General features: G+C 43.6%; 1 protein-coding gene across 2 annotated transcripts in view; it reads left to right on the forward strand.

The window, feature by feature from the left end:
- The window catches only part of LOC126339755 (inter-alpha-trypsin inhibitor heavy chain H4-like), a 154,481-nt gene that overhangs the window by 58,021 nt on the left and 72,477 nt on the right, over window positions 1–23,983 (forward strand). For both annotated transcript variants that reach the window (XM_050001659.1, XM_050001660.1), the window contains exon 8: window positions 17,202–17,349. In XM_050001659.1, coding sequence (XP_049857616.1) covers window positions 17,202–17,349 — 148 coding nt within the window. The remainder of the gene's footprint in view (window positions 1–17,201; window positions 17,350–23,983) is intronic.

The raw sequence follows: 23,983 nt of genomic DNA on the forward strand, positions 1-23,983 counted from the left end.
CTGTAGGAACCAAATGATTCGATACAACAACAAGGGTTGTATGCACGTTCTCACACTGCTGTCCCCTAGTAGTGCCCTCCGCATCACCGCCACGGCATCTACTACTAAGCGACATTCCACTCATATGTGCTATTATTCTGCTTGTCTTTTTTAGTGCAGTCGTCTCCTGAAACTCTAGAGATATTTATGAATAGCTGTGTGTTGTAATCTACATCAGCTTGAATCTGTTTGTTGAAACCTTGGTTTCCCTCTAAGATACTAATCCTGCACACATTGATAAGTTACCAAATCGACTATTCATTGAAGCTGTAACAGAAAAGCTCTCAAACAGTGTACACTGTCCGGTCACATTGTTACGACGCAGTTGGTACTGCAGCAGTACTTGGAGTAAGAGAGTCAGTGAGCTTCTGCAAGGTACTGTCAGAGACGCCTACTCCAGTGCTGTGGCCAGCTGCGTTGGTTTACTTGATTATGGTCCCAAAAATACTCGATTCTGTTTAATGAAGCGGAGTTTGGCGGCCAGGGAAGTGCAGGTAATCTCATACTGGTACTCTTAAAACGACAGACGTATACTGTGAGCTGTGTGACACGTTGCATTATCCTGCTTGTAGATGCCATTGCGACGAGGAAGAGCAGACTGCATGAAGATGCGGATATGGTCTCCAAATTTTTTTTTCGTTATTGTTTTTCAGTTTGCCCCGAAGGGGACGGGCTGGCAGCAGCTTAGTACGCTGCTCTACATCCTACAGACTTTTTTTTAAGAAATGGAAGAAGAAAGAACAACGAAAAACAGGCGATAAAATTATGACTTAAAGTGTAAAACGGCGTAAAAATGCGGAAAGTTAAAACAGAAAGCAAAAGGGGTTGGCAATGTCGATAAAATACACAGGAATCAGACAAGTAACATAGTAGACACACAACTAAAAAACATGGCGACAGTCTGGTTTCTGTTCGCAAGAGATAAAAAAATCACACCCAGCGACAGTATGATGGCTGTTCGCTACACTTCCCTAAAGACACACCACGGAACACTCACTGGAAAACACTGCACGAAAATGGTGGCACAAATATGACACTCCTGAGCCAAAGGCAGATGGGGGGGGGGGGGGAGTGACCTGGAGGAGGGGGAAAAACAAGGAAGGAGGAGAGTAGAAAACGAAAGGGGGGGGGGAAACAAGGAGGTAGAGGACTCATAAGGGGGAAGGGAGAGAGGGGCAGGGCAGACGCGAGAAGGTACAAGAAGAGGCAGAGGAGGGAAATGCAAAAGGACTCGGGTGAGAGATGGGGGCAGAGAGAGGAGAATGGTCCACATAAATAGATGCATACTTTTGTTGATTCAGTGTGTCTTCAGAATGACGAAATCACCCAGGGAATGCCATCCACCATGGAATGCCACGATAGTACTCTACTAACCATAATACTCTCTCCTCTGGCCTGAACACTTCCGATCATTCTTCCAGGAGTGTTTGCTTTCAGCCGTTCTACGCTGTACATGTCATCTGTCCGATGGAGCATATAAAGTGACTCATCTGAAAAGGGCCACCTGTCGGCACTCAGTGGGAGTCCTGTTGGCGTTAACTGCGTGCATATGCCATCCATCGCCACCGATGTACAGCAGTCAGCATGGGTCTATGAACCAGGGGCCTGCTGCAGAGGCTCAGATGCCGAAGCGTTTGCTGAACGATGGTTGAGGTGACACTGTTGATAGCGCTCGGTTACTCGGGAGGCTCAGTTGCTCAACAATTGAACTTCTACTCGCCCGTACACATCTCCGCAGCCATCGTTCAGCTGTGTCGTTTATGGCTCGTGGTGCACCGCATTGCCTTGCCGTCGGTGTTGGATAGCACCATTTTGCAACGCGCGAAATTATTTAACCACGGCGGCACGCGATCAATTTACAAACTTAGCTGTATCGAAAATGTTTTCACCCTTGTTACGAATTCTAGAGATAATTATTTTTAATTGTTTTTCGAAACGTGCCCATTCAGTCATCTCAATCGTTAAACGTGATGTATGGCGATACGAACGTCAGGACAACACAATACCCAGTCCCCGAGAGGAAGAAAACTACGAGTTGGCCAGGAATGCAACCCCGGCGCCTTCGCTTAGCAATACGCTGCACTGACAGCAGCTACCGAGGCGGACCCTATTTATCAGGCAGTTTTGGATGTTAGATAAATCGTTTCGTTTCTGCAATCTGACAACGGCTGCATTGCTTTCCGCGTCCTCCCTCCCGACACGCGTTAGATACTCTCCACTGGTAGTGCTGCCACCTGCCGTCTGTGAGTGGTTACTGCATGTGGACGTCGAACGTAGGCAGTAATGTGACTCGACCGACTATAATGTACTACACGATCTGTTTTCAGTAATGTCTCTTGCAAGGTATAGTTATCACAATATAAGAAACGCCTTTTTAAAGTAAAGCTTAATGCCTTAAAAATTTAATATTGTGAGCTATTGCTACAATTTGTGATAAAAAAGCCCAATTATAGTATTGCAGTGCACAGGAACACATTTGTTTTGGTCTCTCATCCGAAGGGTTAATTAATGAAGGCTGTCAAGTTATCGGGGCCGGATGGGGCGTGTATATTCATTATTAACATATAATCACACAAAAACCTACAAAAATTGCATAAAAATAACGCATACGACCTACAGAAGTGCAAGGATATGACAAAAAAATGTACCGTCATTTCACTGTACAAGTTACAAGGTGTAATACAAAGCAAACAGATTTAATAAAAATGGTTCAAATGGCTCTGACTTAACTGCTGTGGTCATCAGTCCCCTAGAACTGAGAACTACTTAAACCTAACTAACCTAAGGACATCACACACATCCATGCCCGAGGCAGGATGCGAACCTGCGACTGTAGCGGTCGCGCCGTTAAAGACTGTAGCGCCTAGAACCGTTCGGCCACTAAGGCCGGCAAACAAATTTTATAAAACACTTTTATATAAAAATGTAATTATGGAGTTAGTGGATACAAGTTAGCAATTCCGATCCATCACACCGGTTTACTCATAACACAGATAACGAAATGTAGCAGTATATTCAGTTTTACACTTACGACAACAATTCACACTGTATCCATTAGATCACAATCATCCTACACTGATAATAAATAGTTTGAAGAATACGCCCTACAGAAGTGCAAGGAAATGACGGTCATTTCACTGTACAAGTTACCAGGTGTAATACAACATTACTTTTGACGTAGTTGTCAGTAGTCAGCCATAGTGCCAGTAGTATCAGTGTCGCCCTAACCGCCGTCTGCTTCACGTCTTCTGTGCAGCGAGCTACCTTAATTTAAGTATTATCTGTATTTTTCTTACTTGTCACTTCTTCTTTTGCGTGTTTTTGCTTTTAGGAAGCTTTAATAGTAGAGTGCTATTAAGTGTTCCATAGATCTCGTGTTTGTTTTGAATACAGTCAGAGAGTCCCTTTAGTCAGCCATAGTGCTAGTAGTGCTAGTGTTTGTTTTCAATACCGTCCAGAGACAGGTAGTGCTATTTTCCTTGTTTCTACAAGAAGTGGTTAGCAATCACAGTTTAGTCAATAATCAACCGCCTTTAGTGAATTAGCAGTCTAGTTAAAAGCTGATTAACACTCTATAGTAAATTGATTTCTTAGGATGGCTAGGATGTGTGGCTGCTGTGTACGGACGCAGGAGGAGCTGGCCACTCTTCGCGAACAGCTGAGCGTGTTGATGGCCGCGGTCAGCCGTCTTCAGGCTGCTGCCTCGGAGTGTAGCGGCAGTGGGGAGTCTGGTGCGTCGCATGGTGCACCCCAGGTCCCTGCTGTCGAGACATCTTCGCGGGTACCGGGCGCGGTTGGGCCACCCTCTCCCCAAGGGGAGTGGCGGGTTCAGCGGCGTTCGCGGCGCACGAGGCGGAGGGTCAATGTGGAGGCTGGCCGTGTGGCATCGCCCGCTCTGCCTGTGAGTGGACATGTGGCTGCTCCTTCAGCAAGGTCCGAGCAGGCACACGGGGGGAGGGGTTTATTAGTTATTGGGAGCTCCAACGTTAGGCGGGTGATGGAGCCCCTTAGGGAAATAGCGGAAAGGTCGGGGAAGAAGGCCAGTGTTCACTCTGTCTGCTTGCCGGGGGGTCTCATCCGAGATGTGGAGGAGGCCCTACCGGCGGCGATAGAGAGCACTGGGTGCACCCGACTGCAAATTGTTGTTCATGTCGGCACCAATGACTCTTGCCGTCTGGGTTCAGAGGTCATCCTCAGTTCGTACAGGCGGTTGGCGGAGTTGGTGAAGGTGGAAAGCCTCGCTCGCGGGGTGGAATCAGAGCTAACTATTTGTAGTATCGTTCCGCGAACCGATCGCGGTCCTCTGGTTTGGAGCCGAGTGGAAGGCTTAAACCAGAGGCTCAGACGATTCTGCGGAGAGCTGGGGTGCAAATTTCTCGACCTCCGCTATCGGGTGGAGAAATGTAGGGTCCCCCTGAATAGGCCAGGCGTGCACTACACGCCGGAAGCGGCTACGAGGGTAGCGGAGTACGTGTGGAGTGCACATGGGGTTTTTTTAGGTTAGAGAATTCCCTCCCTAGGCCCGACAAGACGCCTCCTGAGACGCGGCAAGGCAGGAGTAGGCAAAATGCAACAAGGAATAACAATATTAATGTGCTAATAGTAAACTGTAGGAGCGTCTATAGAAAGGTCCCAGAACTGCTCTCATTAATAAACGGTAACAACGCCCATATAGTACTAGGAACAGAAAGTTGGCTGAAACCAGACGTAAACAGTAATGAAATCCTAAACTCTGATTGGAATGTATACCGCAGAGATAGGCTGGACAGTGAAGGGGGAGGCGTGTTTATAGCGATAAGAAGTGCAATAGTATCGAAGGAAATTGACGGAGATTCGAATTGTGAAATGATTTGGGTGAAGGTCACGGTTAAAGCAGGCTCAGACATGGTAATTGGATGTCTCTATAGGCCCCCGGGCTCAGCAGCTGTTGTGGCTCAGCACCTGAAGAATAATTTGGAAAATATTTCGAGTAGATTTCCCCACCATGTTATAGTTCTGGGTGGAGATTTTAATTTGCCGGATATAGACTGGGAGACTCAAACGTTCATAACGGGTGGCAGGGACAAAGAATCCAGTGAAATATTTTTAAGTGCTTTATCTGAAAACTACCTTGAGCAGTTAAACAGAAAACCTACTCGTGGCGATAATATATTAGACCTTCTGGTGACAAACAGACCCGAACTATTTGAATCAGTTAATGCAGAACAGGGAATCAGCGATCATAAAGCGGTTACTACGTCGATGATTTCAGCCGTAAATAGAAATATTAAAAAAGGTAGGAAGATTTTTCTGTTTAGCAAAAGTGACAAAAAGCAGATTACAGAGTACCTGACGGCTCAACACAAAAGTTTTGTCTCAAGTGCAGATAGTGTTGAGGATCAGTGGACAAAGTTCAAAACCATGGTACAATATGCGTTAGATGAGTATGTGCCAAGCAAGATCGTAAGAGATGGAAAAGAGCCACCGTGGTACAACAACCGAGTTAGAAAACTGCTGCGGAAGCAAAGGGAACTTCACAGCAAACATAAACATAGCCAAAGCCTTGCAGACAAACAAAAATTACGCGAGCGAAATGTAGTGTGAGGAGGGCTATGCGAGAGGCTTTCAATGAATTCGAAAGTAAAGTTCTATGTACTGACTTGGCAGAAAATCCTAAGAAATTTTGGTCCTATGTCAAAGCGGTAGGTGGATCAAAACAAAATGTCCAGACACTCTGTGACCAAAATGGTACTGAAACAGAGGATGACAGACTAAAGGCCGCAATACTAAATGTCTTCTTCCAAAGCTGTTTCACAGAGGAAGACTGCACTGTGCTTCCTTCTCTAGATTGTCGCACAGTTGACAAAATGGTAGATATCGAAGTAGACGACAGAGGGATAGAGAAACAATTAAAATCGCTCAAAAGAGGAAAGGCCGCTGGTCCTGATGGGATACCAGTTCGATTTTACACAGAGTACGCGAAGGAACTTGCCCCCCTTCTTGCAGCGGTGTACCGTAGGTCTCTAGAAGAGCGAAGCGTTCCAAAGGATTGGAAAAGGGCACAGGTCATCCCCGTTCTCAAGAAGGGACGTCGAACAGATGTGCAGAACTATAGACCTATATCTCTAACGTCGATCAGTTGTAGAATTTTGGAACACGTATTATGTTCGAGTATAATGTCTTTTCTGGAGACTAGAAATCTACTCTGTAGGAATCAGCATGGGTTTCGAAAAAGACGTTCGTATGAAACACAGCTCGCGCTATTCGTCCACGAGACTCAGAGGGCCTTAGACACGGGTTCACAGGTAGATGCCGTGTTTCTTGACTTCCGCAAGGCGTTTGACACAGTTCCCCACAGTCGTTTAATGAACAAAGTAAGAGCATACGGACTATCAGATCAATTGTGTGATTGGATTGAGGAGTTCCTAGATAACAGAACGCAGCACGTCATTCTCAATGGAGAGAAGTCTTCCGAAGTAAGAGTGATTTCAGGTGTGCCGCAGGGGAGTGTCATAGGACCGTTGCTATTCACAATATACATAAATGACCTGGTGGATGACATCGGAAGTTCACTGAGGCTTTTTGCAGATGATGCTGTGGTGTATCGAGAGGTTGCAACAATGGAAAATTGTACTGAAATGCAGGAGGATCTGCAGCGAATTGACGCATGGTGCACGGAATGGCAATTGAATCTCAATGTAGCGAAGTGTAATGTGATGCGAATACATAGAAAGATAGGTCCCTTATCATTTAGCTACAAAATAGCAGGTCAGCAACTGGAAGCAATTAATTCCATAAATTATCTGGGAGTACGCATTAGGAGTGATTTAAAATGGAATGATCATATAAAGTTGATCGTCGGTAAAGCAGATGCCAGACTGAGATTCATTGGAAGAATCCTAAGGAAATGCAATCCGACAACAAAGGAAGTAGGTTACAGTACGCTTGTTCGCCCAATGCTTGAATACTGCTCAGCAGTGTGGGATCCGCACCAGGTAGGGTTGATAGAAGAGATAGAGAAGATCCAACGGAGAGCAGCGCGCTTCGTTACAGGATCATTTAGTAATTGCGAAAGCGTTACGGAGATGACAGATAAACTCCAGTGGAAGACTCTGCAGGAGAGACGCTCAGTAGCTCGGTACGGGCTTTTGTTAAAGTTTCGAGAACATACCTTCACCGAAGAGTCAAGCAGTATATTGCTCCATCCTACGTATATCTCGCGAAGAGACCATGAGGATAAAATCAGAGAGATTAGAGCCCACACAGAAGCATACCGACAATCCTTCTTTCCACGTACAATACGAGTCTGGAATAGAAGGGAGAACCGATAGAGGTACTCAGGGTACCCTCCGCCACACACCGTCAGGTGGCTTGCGGAGTACGGATGTAGATGTAGATGTAGATGTAGATGTAAATGGATTTCTCTGGAACAACAGTGGCTCGTGATTCATGATTATAGTTCATGACATAGAAAACAAATTTAAGTTCGAGATAAAATGTTTCCTACGAACAAAAACACAGCTAAGCGTAATGTGAAGCAATGTAGGCCCCTTGTAATGTCTATAAAGTTAGTGAACGGTGTGACGTCCCTTCCCTCCTTCTTTACTCGCCGGGAAGAGGCGCGACTCGTAACGATGTTCGTCCGCGTCGGCGTGACGTGGAACAGCACCTGTAACTTTCGTAAGAACACAACTCCTCGCGTGGTTTAGAAATATTCTGTTAGCTGTCCGCAACAGTCTTCTCAGTTTGTGCGAACTAGTACACTGCAATCGTTCATTTTTATTTTCATGCCCGGTTAGTTCCGTGATGAAATAATATCTTGATTCGTGATTTCATAATTGCGGTCGTTTTTCACATCATACATAGCGAGGATGCAATTTGCTGTCTACTATTCCGTTGCTATGCCGTTGCTACGTCCACTTATTAACAACGGTCCGACGTAACTTCTGATATAACTGATGTTGGAGTAGATGTTTTTTGATACGCCGTAATACTGGTTTAAACTAATCATCTTCATTGTCCATTATTCATGCACGCACTTAGTCACTTAAAATGTTTAAAGAATTAGGTGAAACGTAAGATTTACCTTTTGACTCAGATTTTATTGTTCTTTCTGTAGTTAATTGTTTGTCCCTACAGCACACGCACACCGATATGTCATTCAAGAGTAACTTATGTTCAGTTCAGTAACTTTGTTCAGTTCAGTAATCGTGACGCTGACGACAACCTTTGACTAATCCGCGTACTTGTCTTTCTTCGCATCTTCATTTTATTGTGTCCTACTCAAGACTATGAATTGTTTTTCTGTCGTTGATCCATTGCTCTCAAGGTTTGTAACTGTTCGTCAGTACGAAGGCAAAGTCCGATAAACCAGTATCACTCAATCGAAGTCTAACACTTATCTTACTATACCATCGCGTTGAGAACGGTAAAGATTAATTTCATCAGTCGCATGACTGAGCAATACTTCAGTCTCTACCTCAAGAGTTATCAAAATTCCAAAACTGAAACAATCAAATACTTTTTGCGTCCAGACAACTATCGCACAAGTACTCTAGAGCGACTCAAGAGCAACTATCTAACTGAACATTTCCGTGTCCGAGTTGCATTGTAGTGGCATTACATTTCCTTTTCGATTTTGCTACAACTCTCTTCCATGGTAAATGTTGTCTTTGACTGAATTGCTTTCTTAGATTTAACCTTCCTTCATATGATTTTGAATTTATTATATAGATGTTTGATAGAGAATCTATGATAATTCTTTCCTTTTATCTCCCCTTTTTGTATGCTATTCTCAGTATCTAGATAATATACGTGTTAATCAAAATATTACCAGTGTAGTAGATTATATCGTCAATAGTTTCCCTCACTGTCAAGATGACTCACTTCCTTACTTTCAGTTTCCACAATGTTTGTTAATTGGGATTTTCTGTCCTTAGGGCGTTACAGTGGTCAGTTTCGTAAACTGAGTTGTGCATAACTGAGTTACGGTAGTTCTTCAGCGTGTTATTGTAGCTCTTGATATCTAGAAAGATGTTACAAGCACGTCCCGTTTCGTCGTTGAACAAATCCTCAGTTACTTTATTGCATTGTATTTCCTTTAGCAACAGTATCAACATCTTCTCCACACAAATAATACACTTGGTATTGCCCATTTACAGATGCTTAGCATTCTGTCACATGTCCATTAGTTTTCCTATTTAGCCACACATATCCTGCTCTGCATCTATCACGCCCCATACTGTTATTTCCAAAATTCTACAATTCTCTATAGACCACTCCAATATAAACTTTTCAATGTAAAGACTTCCATTTGCTTATGTTCTTTTATGGCAAATGATTCATATCTTGATTTACAAAAACTTAAACTTAGGTATAAACAGACACTAGATGGCTCTGTAAACACAACTCTGAAAAGATACAGGTAAAAGTAATAATACGTCAAGTTCTGTCCCATCAACCAAACTTTTACTCATGTTGTGCAGAAACACATTTTTCTTTCGAGTTCAGTTCAGTTGCTACTCATTAGTTGTTCAAAGTTTCCATCTGTAGCATCACATTTCAAAAAGTTTCAATTGTCCTATCGCGCATACGACGTATCGTCCACGTTTCTACGTCGGCATCTACACAGATGCTTCTTTCCTTTTCCATTCTCAAATAGAGTGTTGTCGTAACTGCCGTCTGCGTCACGTCTGCTGTGCAGTATTAATTCAAGTATTAACTGTATTTTTCTTACTGGTCACTTCTTCTTCCGTGTGTTTTTGCTTTCAAGAAGCTTTAATTGTTGAGTGCTAGTAATAGTATTCCGTAGATTTCGTGTTTGTTTTGAATACAGTCAGAGAGAGTCCCTTTAGTCATCCATAGTGCCATTAGTGCTAGTGTTTGTTTTGAATACAGTCCAGAGGCAGGTAGTGCTATTTTCATTGTGTTCTACAAGAAGTTTCTAGTAGCCACAGTTTAGTCAACTATCAGCCGCCATTATTGAATTAGCAGTGAAGTTAAAAGTTGATTAACTCTCTATAGTAAATTGATTTCTTAGGAAGGATAGGCTGTGTGACTGCTGTGTACAGACGCAGGAGGAGCTGGGCACTGTTCGCGAACAGCAGAACGTGTTGATGGCCGCGGTCAGCAGTCTTCAGGCTGTTGCCTCGGAGCGTATCAGCAGTGGGGAGTCCGGTGCATCGCATGGTACACCCCAGGTGTTACATGCTTCACCCACTATCGCTGCTGTCGAGACATCTTCGCGGGTACCGGGTGCGGTTTGGCCACCCTCTCCCCAAGGGGTTCAGCAGCGTTCGTGGCGCACGAGATGGAGGGTCAATGTGGAGGCTGGAAGTGTGGCATTGTACGCTCTGCCTGTCAGTGGACATGTGGCCGCTCCTTCATCAGGGTCCGCGCAGGCACACGGGGGGAGGGGTATATTAGTGATTGGGAGCTCCAACGTTAGGCGGTTGATAGAGCACCTTAGCGAAATAGCGGAAAGGTCGGGGAAGAAGGCCAGTGTTCACTCTGTCTGCTTGCCAGAGGGTCTCATCAGAGATGTGGGGGATGCCCTGCCGGCGGCGATAAAGAGCGCTAGGTGCACCCGACTGCAAATTGTTGCTCACGTCGGCACCAATGACTCCTGCCGTCTGGGTTCTGAGGTCATCCTCAGATCATACAGGCTGTTGGTGTAGTTGGTGAAGGCGGAAAGCCTCGATCGCGGGGTGGAATCTGAGCTAACTATTCGTAGTATCGTTCCCTGAACCGATCGCGGTCCTCTGGTTTGGAGCCGAGTGGAAGGCTTAAACCAGAGGCTCAGACGATTCTGCGGAGATCTGGGATGCAAATTTCTCGACCTCCGCTATCGGGTGGGGAAATTTAGGGTCCCCCTGAATAGGTCAGACGTGCACTATACGCAGGAAGCGGCGACAAGGGTAGCGGAGTACGTGTGAAGTGCACATGTGGGTTTTTTAGGTTAGAGAATTCCCTCCCTGGGCCTGACAAGACGCCTCCTGAGACGCGGCAAGGTGGGAGAAGGCAAAACGCTACAGGGAATAACAATATTAATGTGCTAATAGTAAACTGCAGGAGCGTCTACAGAAATGTCCCAGAACTGCTCTCATTAATAAACGGTCACAACGCTCATATAGTACTAGGGACAGAAAGTTGGCTGAAACCAGACGTAAACAGTAATGAAACCCTACACTCAGATTGGAAATTATACCGCAGAGACAGGCTGGACAGTGAAGGGGGAGGCGTGTTTATAGCGATAAAAAGTGCAATAGTATCGAAGGAAATTGACGGAGATTCGCATTGTGAAATAATTTGGGTGAAGGTCACGGTTAAAGCAGGCTCAGACATGGTAATTGGATGTCTCTATAGGCCCCCTGGCTCAGTAGCTCTTGTGGCTGAGCACCTGAAGGATAATATGGAAAATGTTTCGAGTAGGTTTCCCCTCCATGTTATGGTTCTGGGTGGAGATTTTAATTTGCCAGATATAGACTAGGAGACTCAAACGTTCATAACGGGTGGCAGGGACAAAGAATCCAGCGAAATTTTTTATTGTGCTTTATCTGAAAACTACCTTCAGCAGTTAAACAGAAAACCGACTCGTGGCGATAATATATTAGACCTTCTGGTGACAAACAGACCCGAACTATTTGAAACAGTTAACGCAGAACAGGGAATCAGCCATCATAAAGCAGTTACTGCATCGATGATAAAAAGGTATGAAGATTTTTCTGTTTAGCAAAAGTGACAAAAGGCAGATTTCAGAGTACCAGACGGCTCAACACAAAAGTTTTGTCTCAAGTACAGATAGTGTTGAGGATCAGTGGATACAGTTCAAAACCATCGTACAATATGCGTTAGATCAGTATGTGCCATGCAAGATCGTAAGAGATGGAAAAGAGCCACCGTGGTACAACTACCGAGATAGAAAACTGCTGCGGAAGCAAAGGGAACTTCACAGCAAACATAAACATAGCCAAAGCCTTGCAGACAAACAAAAATTACGCGAAGCGAAATGTAGCGTGAGGAGGGCTATGCGAGAGGCGTTCAATGAATTCGAAAGTGAAGTTCTGTGTACTGACTTGGCAGAAAATCCTAAGAAATTCTGGTCTTATGTCAAAGGGGTAGGGGGATCAAAACAAAATGTCCAGACTCTCTGTCACTAAAATGATACTGAAACAGGGAATGACAGACTAAAGGCCGCAATACTAAATGTCTTTTTCCATAGCTGTTTCACAGAGGAAGACTGCAGTGTAGTTCCTTCTCTAGATTGTCGCACAGATGACAAAATGGTAGATACCGAAATAGACGACAGAGGGATAGAGAAAAAATAAAAAAAGAGGAAAGGCCGCTGGACCTGATGGTATTCCAGTTCGATTTTACACAGAGTGCGCGAAGGAACTTGCCCCTCTTCTTGCAGCGGTGTACCGTAGGTCTTTAGAAGAGCATAGCGTTCCAAAGGATTGGAAAAGGGCACAGATCATACCCGTTTTCTAGAAGGGACGTCGAACAGATGAGCAGAACTGTAGACCTATATCTCTAACGTCGATCAGTTGTAGAATTTTGGAACACGTATTATGTTGGAGTATAATGACTTTTCTGGAGACTAGATATCTACTCTGTAAGAATGAGCATGGATTTCGAAAAAGACGATCGTGTGAAACCCAGCTAGCGCTATTCGTCCACGAGACTCAGAGGGCCATAGACACGGGTTCCCAGGTAGATGCCGTGTTTCTTGACTTCCGCAAGGTGTTCGATACAGTTCCCCACAGTCGTTTAATGAACAAAGTAAGAGCATATGAACTATCAGACTAATTATGTGATTGGATTGAAGAGATCCTAGATAACAGAACGCAGCCAGTCGTTCTCAATGCAGGGAAGTCTTCCAAAGTAAGAGTGATTTCAAGTGTGCCTCAGGGGAGTGTCGTAGGACCGCTGCTATTCACAATATACATAAATGACCTTCTGGATGACATCGGAAGTTCACTGAGGCCTTTTGCAGATGATGCTGTGGTGTATCGAGAGGTTGTAACAATGGAAAATTGTACTGAAATGCAGGAGGATCTCCAGCGAATTGAAGCATGGTTCAGGGGATGGCAATTCAATCTCAATGTCGAAAAGTGTAATGTTCTGCGAATACATAGAAAGATAGATCCCTTATCATTTAGCAACTAAATAGCAGGTCAGCAACTAGAAGCAGTTAATTCCATAAATTGTCTGGGAGTACGCATTAGGAATGATTTAAAATGGAATGATCATATAAAGTTGATCGTCGGTAGAGCAGATACCAGACCGAGATTCATTGGAAGAATCTTAAGGAAATTTAATCCGAAAACAAAGGAAGTAGGTTACAGTACGCTTGTTCGCCCACTGCTTGAATACTGCTCAGCAGTGTGGGATCTGTACCAGATAGGGTTGATAGAAGAGATGGAGAAGATCCAACGGAGAGCAGCGCGCTTCGTTACAGGATCATTTGGAAATGGCGAAAGCGTTACGGAGATGATAGATAAACTCCAGTGGAAGATTCTACAGGAGAGACGCTCAGTAGCTCGGTACGGGCTTTTGTTAAAGTTTCGACAACATACCTCCACCGAAGAGTCAAGCAGTATATTGCTCCCTCCTACGTATATCTCGCGAAGAGACCATGAGGATAAAATCAGAGAGATTAGAGCCCACACAGAGGCATACCGACAATCCTTCTTTCCTCGAACAATACAAGACAGGAACAGAAAAGAGAACCGATAAGGTACTCAAGGTACCCTCCGCCACACACCGTCAGTATGGATGTAGATGTAGAATGAGGTAGAACTACTGTCTTTACTGTCTCTAAGCCTCCGTAGGCTTATGTTCGCGGTCCTTACGCGGAATATGCGTTGGAGGCAGTAAAACTGATCTGCAGTCGGCTTCAAATGCCGGTTCTCTAAATTTCCGCAGTAGTGCCTCGTGAACAAAGAGTCGTTGTTCCTGCAAGGAAGTTCACTTAGCATCTGTTTACTACTTGCGTGCTGGTCGATCCTACCGGTAACGAATTTAGAGCACGCCTCTTAATTGTTTGGATGTCTTCTTTTAACTCGGCCTGCTGGGCATCGCAAATCCTTAAGCGGTACTCAAGAATTGGTCACACTAGTGTTCTTACGCCGTATACTTTATAGATGCGCTATGCTTTCCCAAAATTCTCCCAATGAAACGAAGTAGAGCGTTCGTCTTCCCTAGTACCACCCTAATGTGCTCATTCCATTTCATATGGCTTTGCAACGTTACGCCTAGATATTTAATCGGTGTGACAGTGTCAAGTAGCATGCCACGAATGCTGTATTTGAACTTCACATGATTCTTTGTCCTGCTAATCTGTTTTAACTTACGTTTACAGAGAAAGTTGCCATTTATCATACCGACTAGAAATTTGTCTAAGTCGTCTTGTACCTCCCTACAGTCACTCAACGACAACACTTGGGAATATACCATAGCTTCATCGTCAAACGGCCGCATATTGTTACTACATCATTTATCTGTATAAAGAGTAATAGCTGACCTATCACACTTACCCGGTGAACTCCTGACGATACTCTTCTCTTTGATCAACACTCACCGTCCAGGAATATGAAATGGGCTCTAATAGTTAAAAGGACTTCGAGCCCTCATGAACCTGGGAACCTTGTCGGTAAGCTCGTACCTTCGTCGACAGTCTGCAGTGGAGCACTGCGTGGAAGGCATTTCTTAAATCTAGTAAGATGGTATCTGTCTGTTGCACTTCATCCATGGTTTTTAGCATATAATGTGATAAAAAGGAGTTTCACATGAGCGATGCGTTCTAAATCCGTGCTGATTCGTGGTCAGTAGGCCCGGATATAGGGGTGGGGGGAGGGGACGCAAACTGGTGTATCTGCCTTGAGGTGGCAACTTCAGGGGGCGCCAAATTTATTTTCTTGAAGAAAAAAGCCTTGTTTAACAAAGTGCCTAGCATCCAGCGTACGTTGGTCTATTGATTATCCACATGATTTTGAAACGTATCCCCGTTGGGTTTTGAATATTTTGAACTCATTCTGAGTTAATTTCTGAACGAATCGTATGTTAATTTTTGAATGTGTGCATAGTGTACGTGATGTCTCTGCCGGGGGAATCCCCGTCGGATCTACAGATAAAAAACATTCCCGCAAACAAAAGGGGATGGCGCTATACGAGCTGAGTCGAATAACCCCAACGGGTGAATGCCAAAGGCTGTTTGTTAATGTGGTTGATTGGGTGTGCGAATGATCAGCGTTGTTATAATTACTAGCGAAATCCGTAGAATCAGACTATCAGAGTGCAATAAACAACTAACAGGAATCAAAGGTAAGAAAGATATTAGTCTTATCGGTGTATCCAAGAAAATGAAATGTCGGAAATTTTGCCATATCGCTACACTACTAAGGGCTAGTTCTACAATCCCTAGTTAGCAGCCGCTTAAGTTCTGTTCTCGGAATGGGGCGGTAAACTCGTTGTACATATATTATGTGGAAGAATATGACGATTCAAAATGTATATAAAAATTTCGTACTACTACTTTTCGATCTCATGCTTGAGAAACTGGAGCGCATGAATGAAATGTAAAACACAAAACGTTTTGCTTGTAAAGGGCCTAATAAGCATTTGACATTGGTAATTCGTGAATTATATTCTATCGTGTTATTTTAAATGAGGTAGATGTAAATGACCATTTGTGCCAAAACGGTCTCGTTTATTTGGAGTGTGTTTCAATTACTGTAATATTAGAAAGTCCGATTTCGTTTTATCTAGCAGACAGTGAGAAAATTGACGTGATCAAATCGAGAAACCGCACCAGCGTTGATTACTATTCGTATTAACCAGCTTTTGCAGTATTAGGCAATTACGTTTTGACTTTTTACGTAGCAAACCGTTCGACGAACTTTGACGACGTAGTACATTTTTTCGCAGAAAGTTAAGTAAGCCATGTAAAGCTGTAGTAAGACTAGAGATTAAAATGCTGCGACCTAAGGATTGACGAAATACGTACTGTCTTGCTTGTCTCTTGTCTTTACTGGTTTTATGCTTCCTGCATTTAATTTCATGACACACAAAAGAGAAAGTTATGAGCCAATAGGCAACAAAGAGTGCAAATTTTCTGAAGTGTTCTTATTCTCTCGGTTACAAATAATCCCACCCAGTAATAATTGTGAGTTTCTTTTAAAGAGGGGGCAGGATGTCAAACCGGCCAACTAGAAGCAGGAAAGACACCGCAGGACATTTTAATTTCCACCTACATAAATATAGGTTTGATGGCTTCCATTACAAGATATACACGGTTGAATTTCACAGAGCGTAATATAGTGACATGGTATAGAAGAATGCTTTGTGAAGACACCTGGCACTGCACTTTGTCACCCTTAAGCCCAAATAAATATATTCTCGAAAATGTCGTACATCGGGGCCTAGTGAACAGAAGTTTCTCTGTCTCATGGACATTTATTGTGTTCGAACTGAGAATATGTTCAAGAATTCTGCAGCAAACCGATGTTAAGAATACTGGTTGGTAAATGTGTGGGCCCCGTCACCTGCACCTTTAACCAACGCCTGCGATTCGCCTGGAGGGGGGGGAGGGGGGGGGGGGGAGATTCGCAACAAAGGCAAGCAAATTAAGAGATCAGTGCCGCAAGGTATTGTAGAACTGAACTAAGATTCCACCTGCACATGGCAACGTATTCGTTTTCAACTCTTTCAGTTGCTTCTTTACGTAAGAGATATCTATTTTTACGTCCTCCATGGGAGTCAGTGGGATTTGAAATGACTGTACGTTTTTGCATGAATGATAACTTGAACATGTGATTTTACTCCAAGTAAGGGTACAATACAAACAAGTCTCATCAGAGAATACTTTTTAATACTAAAATTTCTCCCTTTTAGAAACGATTTTATTGTTATGGTCAATTTGATTTTTTTGTCCTCTTTACTTATATTTATAGCAAGTATTTTGTCGCCAAGATTTTATTCTGTTACTTCCTAATATAATACTCTCAGCATCACCGAAAGCAGTTTTACAGCGTTTCAGTATCCTTGTTTCACTTTTCTTGATGTTTATTTTATGGTCTGTTCTCAAGTCATACATGTGTGAATATATACATATTTTGGGTCTGTGAGTGAATGTTGTAAACGCTTATTGAGGGTGAGAGTCAGATAATGATCCTCTGTTGCAGGTATGGCATCCAGATGTGACGCTCACATTTGAAGCTACGTCCCAGGAGATTCTGGACCCCGCGTTCAACTCCAGTGCCACCGTCGAAGCCACGAGTGAGAACATCGCCAAGGCCAAAAGCTGCATTAACTCTTTTGAAGCGAATGGGGGTATGTACTAGTCTAGTACAGAATTTTTAACATACAAAAATCAGGATACAATGAAGCAATTTCACTTAACTCTCAGATATCGCCTGCTGTGTTTTCACTATTAAATTTATGTCAAAACATGCTTTTCATTAAATAAACAATACACATAGTGAGCACAGAAACCCCATTGTCTCTATGTCAAACGTGGAACTTTCAGTGATTTAAAACGGTTCATTTCGCCTGAAACGATTCTTGCATCTCGTCCTTGAACCTTCTATGATGTCGGAGTCCCATTCTCAGCCAGATTCCACACACACTTAAGGTCGGTTCACACTAGAGTGCGGTGCGATGGCGTACTGCAGCAGCAAGCGCTTTCCGTAGCTTCAAAGCGGCACGCGGAATTGGCGTTCCCATCCGAAACGGCAATCAGTGGTAACCAGTGATAGACGGGACAGAGCTGTGAGGGGAGAATCAGTGACACGCGGTCAACAAGTGACATATCAAACATAGGTAAGCACGACAGTATAGTTCAGAATGGGGAGTTAGAACGTGTATCTATGACAATTTTAAATTCGATCATGTTGGTCGATTATTTTGTGTTAATGACTGCTGAAAGTATGTCAGTTTATGTGATTCACAGTACCATGAGACTACATGAAAGAAGAAATTGCTGGGAGAAGATACACAATTCTTCATTTTTTCACTATGCATACTTTCGTAAATACATCAAAAAACTTTTGAATCAACCAGGTTCCAAGAACTCCTAGAGATAGATGATGACCGTGGGTATTGTATCACACACACACACAGTCCCTTTGACAGTTCAGAGGTGTCACTAAAGCCGCTCAAAGATGTAAACCACCGTGCATGAGCAGCGCCTATTAGACGGAGGGGCCCGACAGCCGATCAGCTCCAGGCATTCCACGGCTCGTGTTGTCTGTAGTTCAGTCATGCCCAGACGGTCAATGCCGCGGTTCGATCGCGTCACCATTGTTACTTTGTGCCAGGAAGGGCTCTCAACAAGGGAAGTGTCCAGGCGTCTTGGAATGAACCAAAGCGATATTTTTCGGACATTGAGGAGATACAGAGAGACAGGAACTATCGATGACTTGCCTCGCTCAGGCCGCCAAAGGGCTACTACTGCAGTGGATGACCGCTACCTACGGATTATGGCTCGGAGGAACCGTGACAGCAACGCCACCATGTCGAATAGTGCTTTTCGTGCAGCCACGGTACGTCGTGTTACCTGTCAAACTGCGCGCAATAGGCTGCATGATTCGCAACTTCACTCCCGACATCAATGGCGAGATCCATCTTTGCAACCACAACACCATGTAGAGCGGTACAGATGGGCCAAACAACATGCCGACCGGACCACTAATTATTCGCATCACGCTCTCTTCACTGATGAGTGGTGCATATGTCTTCAACCAGACAATCATCGGATAAGTGTTTGGAGACAACTCGGTCAGGCTGAACACCTGAGACACACTATCCAGCCAGTGCAGCAAGGTGGAGCTACCCTGCTGTTTTGGAGTGGCATTATGTGGGGAAAAGTACGCCGCTGGTGGTCTAGAAGGCGCCGTAACGGCTGTACGATACGCGAATGCCATCCTCCGACCGACAGTGCAACCATATCAGCAGCATATTGGCGTGGTAATCGTCTTCATGCACGACCATTCGCGCCCCAATTATGCACATCTTGTGAACGACTCCCTTCAGGATAACGACATCGCTCGACTAGGCTGGCCATTATGTTCTCTAGACATGCCTGGGATGGATCGAAAAGGTCTGTTTATGGACGATGTGACCCACCAACCACTCTAATTGATCTACACCGAATCGCCGTTTGGGAGTGGGATAATCTGCACCAACAGTGCCTTGATGAACTTTTGAACAGTATGCCACGACGAATACAGGAATGCATCAATGCAAGAGGACGTGCTACTGGGTATTAGAGGTAACGTTGTTTACAGCATCTGGACCACCACTTCTGGAGGTCTAGCTGTACGGTGGTACAACAATATGTGGTTTTCATGAGCAATAAAAAGAACAGAAATGATGTTTATGTTGATCTGTATTCCAGTTTTCTGTATAGGTTCCGGAACTCTCGAAACCGAGGTGATGCAAAATTTTTTTGATGTGTGTATTTCATTATTTATGTTTTCTTGTTCACCGTCAATGAAAATGGTGATTTATCATTCATTTAAGTTTACATGCCTATTAACTCCACAGATGATGAAGAGAATGAAAAAAAATCTACGACGAGACAACAGAAGTAATTGAGGTCCTAAATAGAGAAGAACTAATTTAGTGGAGGACCAAAATTTAATAGTAGAGCAAGGACGGGAAGGAAATAGAGTAGTGTCAAAAACTGATTGAAAGAGGTAATCGTGTTAAGCATTTTTGCACAGAGTCGATTTCATTCATAACTAATACTTGGTTTAAGATTCGTAAAAGAAGGTTCATAGACGGAATATATCTGGAAACATGGAAGGATTCAAATGCATTATGTAATGATATGATATGGTTTTCAAAACCGGATTTTAAACAATAAAACATTTTCAGTAACAAATGTGAACTGTCCATAATTTATCGATTAAGACTGGCATATTAAAACTGATAAAATAGCAAAATGGTAGTAAATTAAGGAGATCTGACCTGGATAAATGGCAAAGTTATCCAGAATCTCAAAGTGAGCATTAGGTAATGACTGGCTGAAACTGGAGGGGGGAATGCACTACAAGACGAATGTGTAGCTTTGAGAGATGACATAATGAAGATGGCAGAGAACAAAAGTGGGAATAAGTACAGTATAAATCCTTTGATAACGTATGAGGTATTGAAAACAGTTGACAAGAGGGGATAATACAAGAATGGATCAAATGAAATATTCAAAAAGGAAATACATACGTCTAAGAATGAGGTAGACAGAAACTGGAAACTGGCAAAGCAATAATAGAATGAAATTCTCACTCTGCATCGGAGTGTGCTCTGATATGAAACTTATTGGCAGATTAAAACTGCGTGCCGGCCCATAACTCGAAATCGGAACCTTTGCCTTTCGCGGGCAAGTGCTCTACCAACTTTTTTGTTCGCTTTCGTTCATTGCATCTGCTTGGGACCGACGTCGCAAGACACCCGTTTTAGTTCGTTGTTGATCCATTAACTCAGTTCTTTTAATACATAGGGGAGATAATCCTCTGACCAAACACGCCGAGATACCGTGCCGGCACCAACTGAGCTACTCAAGCACGACTCACGCCACGTCGTTACAGCTTTAATTCCGCCAGTACCTCGTTTCCTACCTACCAAACTTGACAGAAGCTCTCCTGCGAACCTTGCAGAACTCCCTTACAACTCAGAGCCATTTGAACCAGAGCTAGATTAACATTGATGAAGTGTGTGCTTTGACTAAGCTACCCAAGCACAACTCCCGACGTGTCCTCACAGTCTTACTTCCGGCAGTACCTTGTCTCATCTGCCAGAAAGTTTCATGTAGGTGGACAGTCGGCCGGCCAATCACAGCTGTGACGGCAGTCTATGGAGTGGCGGTACGCCACCTATCCTTCGAACAACAAGGTGAAAGCCACAAATTCAGCAGGCAGAGTCATACGAAGGTCTTCTGTGACTCTGAACGGGTTAATCTGTTTGAGATCCTCCTCACGGTGCAACGATTAACCGCGAAGTGTTGTATGGTCCAATGAAGGATGCGCTTTGCAGGAAGCAATAAGTGGATGATGGAGATGTTATTGGTGAAGCAAGACAGTAGAGTGGTACAATGCGGGCATAGAGGAAATAATATCATGTATTGGAATCCTGAATAAGACCATCTCGCTTCCAGGACAAAAAAAAAAAATGGTCTGTTACGTATTGAACGCTTCTCTTACAGCCATCGCAGCCATAAAATGTTCTAAAGGTTCTTCATGCGGGCCGACGATATAATTAAGGTATGTAGCTAATTAGAGATGAAATCTTGTGCAGTATCAACAAAGGATTTAACTGAATCTCAGGAGCCCACTTTCAAGTTCGTAAATACGCTCTAAGACGAGAGAAAGGGACGCATCACGAAGAAATTACCCGAATGGAACGGAAATCGGTAGACATACCATAGATTTACGAAGAAAAAATTATTAAAATTCCAGAAACATTGGATGATTTATTCAAGAGAAAGACCTTCGCAAATTGAGCAAGTTAGTAAAGAGTTCGTCCTTTTTGTGTCCTTATTCAAGCAGCTTTCCATGTTGGATGTCCTCCCAAATTATGTGCAAATGGGCCTTTAGACCGTCAAAATCCCGAACTGGTTTGAGGGCCCTGCTCATAATGCTCCAAACTTTCTCAACCAGGGAGAGATTTTGTGAGCTTGCTGGACAGTGTTTATCAAGCACGAAGACAAGCAGTAGAATCTCTCCCCGTGTGCGGGCAGGTATTATCTTGCTGAAGTGTAAGCCCAGGATGGCTTGACATGAAGTGCTACAAAACGAGGCGTTAAATACCGTTCACCTACCGCTGTGCTGCATGGGTGCCGCGGATGACAGCCGAAGTGGTCGTCCTATGAAACTAAATAGTACCCAAGACCATCACGTCTGGAAGTCGAACCGTATTGTGGGCAACAGAGTATCTTCAAGCACGTCTTTTCTCGTTATCGGGGTTCATCTCGAAGCGGGATTCATCACTGAAGACAATTCTACTCCAGTCAGTGAGATTCCAGGCTGAACGTGTCCGACAGTACTGCAGACGGCCATGTTGGTGTACAGAGGGTGCAAGGGCGCTGTGAGCTCAGGACCCTGCCTTTGAGCTGCCTATTAATGGTCCTTGTAGTCACTGAAGCACCAGTTGTATGGGGTGTCGGATCGCTCATAATAATGAATTCAGTTCTCTGAGTGACTTTCTGACGATTGCTCTGTCCTGACGTTCTGTCGTCTCCCTGTGTCGAGTGCTTCCATCTTGAGGCTGTATTTGGCCATGGTTCACCCATTCCTGCCATTATCGTCGAATAGTGGCATCGACGGTATTGAAAATGTCGAGCGATTCGCCAATTACTCGAACCGGCGTCTTTGAACCCAATTACACGTCCTCTTTTATATGCATATATTGCTCACGGGCCTGTCTGTGAGGCATAGTTACTGTTCAACTAACCCATGGAATGAAATTTGCAAAGATTTTTTCTTCTGGTATCGACGTATCCTCTGTTTACTATCTTTGCCGGCTGTGTGGAGTAAGTGAGCTGCAGCATCACATATTTACTCATAGGGCACTGAAGTTTTCAGTTTTTCATTTTCTGTCGATACCTGTATGGATATCAACTTGTGGCCAAAATACATAACTACTTAGTTGTGCATCTTTTTTTTTTATTAACATGTCCCATACCACAGTACTCTTCGTTGTCCTTCTAGTGTTTCGCTGTAGCGTGCTTGAATCAAATCGTCTCGATATTCAAGCAGCGTCAATTCACATAAAATACTCGAGATTAAATGGCTATTTTCGCCATCGCCGTCACTGACAGTCAGTATTATTTCACTCCTGTGGTGGAAATAGCCATAGAAAGTTTTAGTATTTAATTCGACTTGACGTAGCTTTAAAACAGAGAAAATCTTATTCAATACTCTTCTTTGACTGGATTAACTAGATATTCAGTGCTTTTAAAAATGTGTATCACTACACCAAACAAGCTATAGGTACCTATATTACTTGATTTATAAAGTTTTGGGTGTCAACAATACAACACGATAATTGACGCTTTGTGTGCTGTAATTTGCAAAAACCTTTATGAGAGCTGTTATGACTATGTAGTTCACGAAGCACATGAACATTACTGGGCGCACTGCGTGCGAACTTTTCGTCTGAGATACAAATCAATATCTCGAGAATGGAAATAGATATTATTCTGCTCTCAGGTTGCAATACAGTTTCGATAAGTTAGGTACACTGAACGTGGTAGAGAAACTAGAAAATGTGAAAAGGGAAAGAAGAAAAAAGAAGACAAGGATTTCTGGTCAGATGAGCAGCAGCAATTGGTATAACGGGAGAAGGATTCGTTTGAATAGTAAGGTATGACGGAGGGTGTGCTACTGTGAACAGTTCAGTGCCAAGATTGTTCCATTCAGAATCGACAGCAAACCAACACCGACAACGATGGTGAAGGTATACATGCCGACGTCGCAAGCTGAAGATGAAGAGGTACAGAAAGTGTATGAGGATATTGAAAGGGTAATACAGTATGTAAAGGGAAATGAAAATCTAACTAATGGTCAAAGGAGAGTGGAATGCAGCTGTAGGGGAAGCAGTAGAAGAAAAGGTTACAGGAGAATATGGGCTTGGAAGAAGGAATGAAAGAGAAGAAAGAATAATTGAGTTCTATAACGAGTTTCAGTTAGCAATAGCGAATACTCTGTTGAAGAATCACAAGAGTAGGATGTATACTACGAAAATCCCTGGTGATACGGGAAGATTTCAGTTAGATTACATCATTGGTAAACAGAGATTCCGAAATCAGATACTGGACTGTAAGGTGTACCCAGAAGCAGATATAAACTCAGATCGAAATATAGTACTGATAAAGAGCAGACTGAAGTTTAAGACATTAGTGAGGAAGAATCAACACACTCACACAAAGAAGTGGGATACGGAAGCACTGAGGACTCACGAGATACGG

The sequence above is a fragment of the Schistocerca gregaria genome, chromosome 1 (assembly GCF_023897955.1).
Source record: "Schistocerca gregaria isolate iqSchGreg1 chromosome 1, iqSchGreg1.2, whole genome shotgun sequence".
NCBI lineage: Eukaryota > Metazoa > Arthropoda > Insecta > Orthoptera > Acrididae > Schistocerca > Schistocerca gregaria.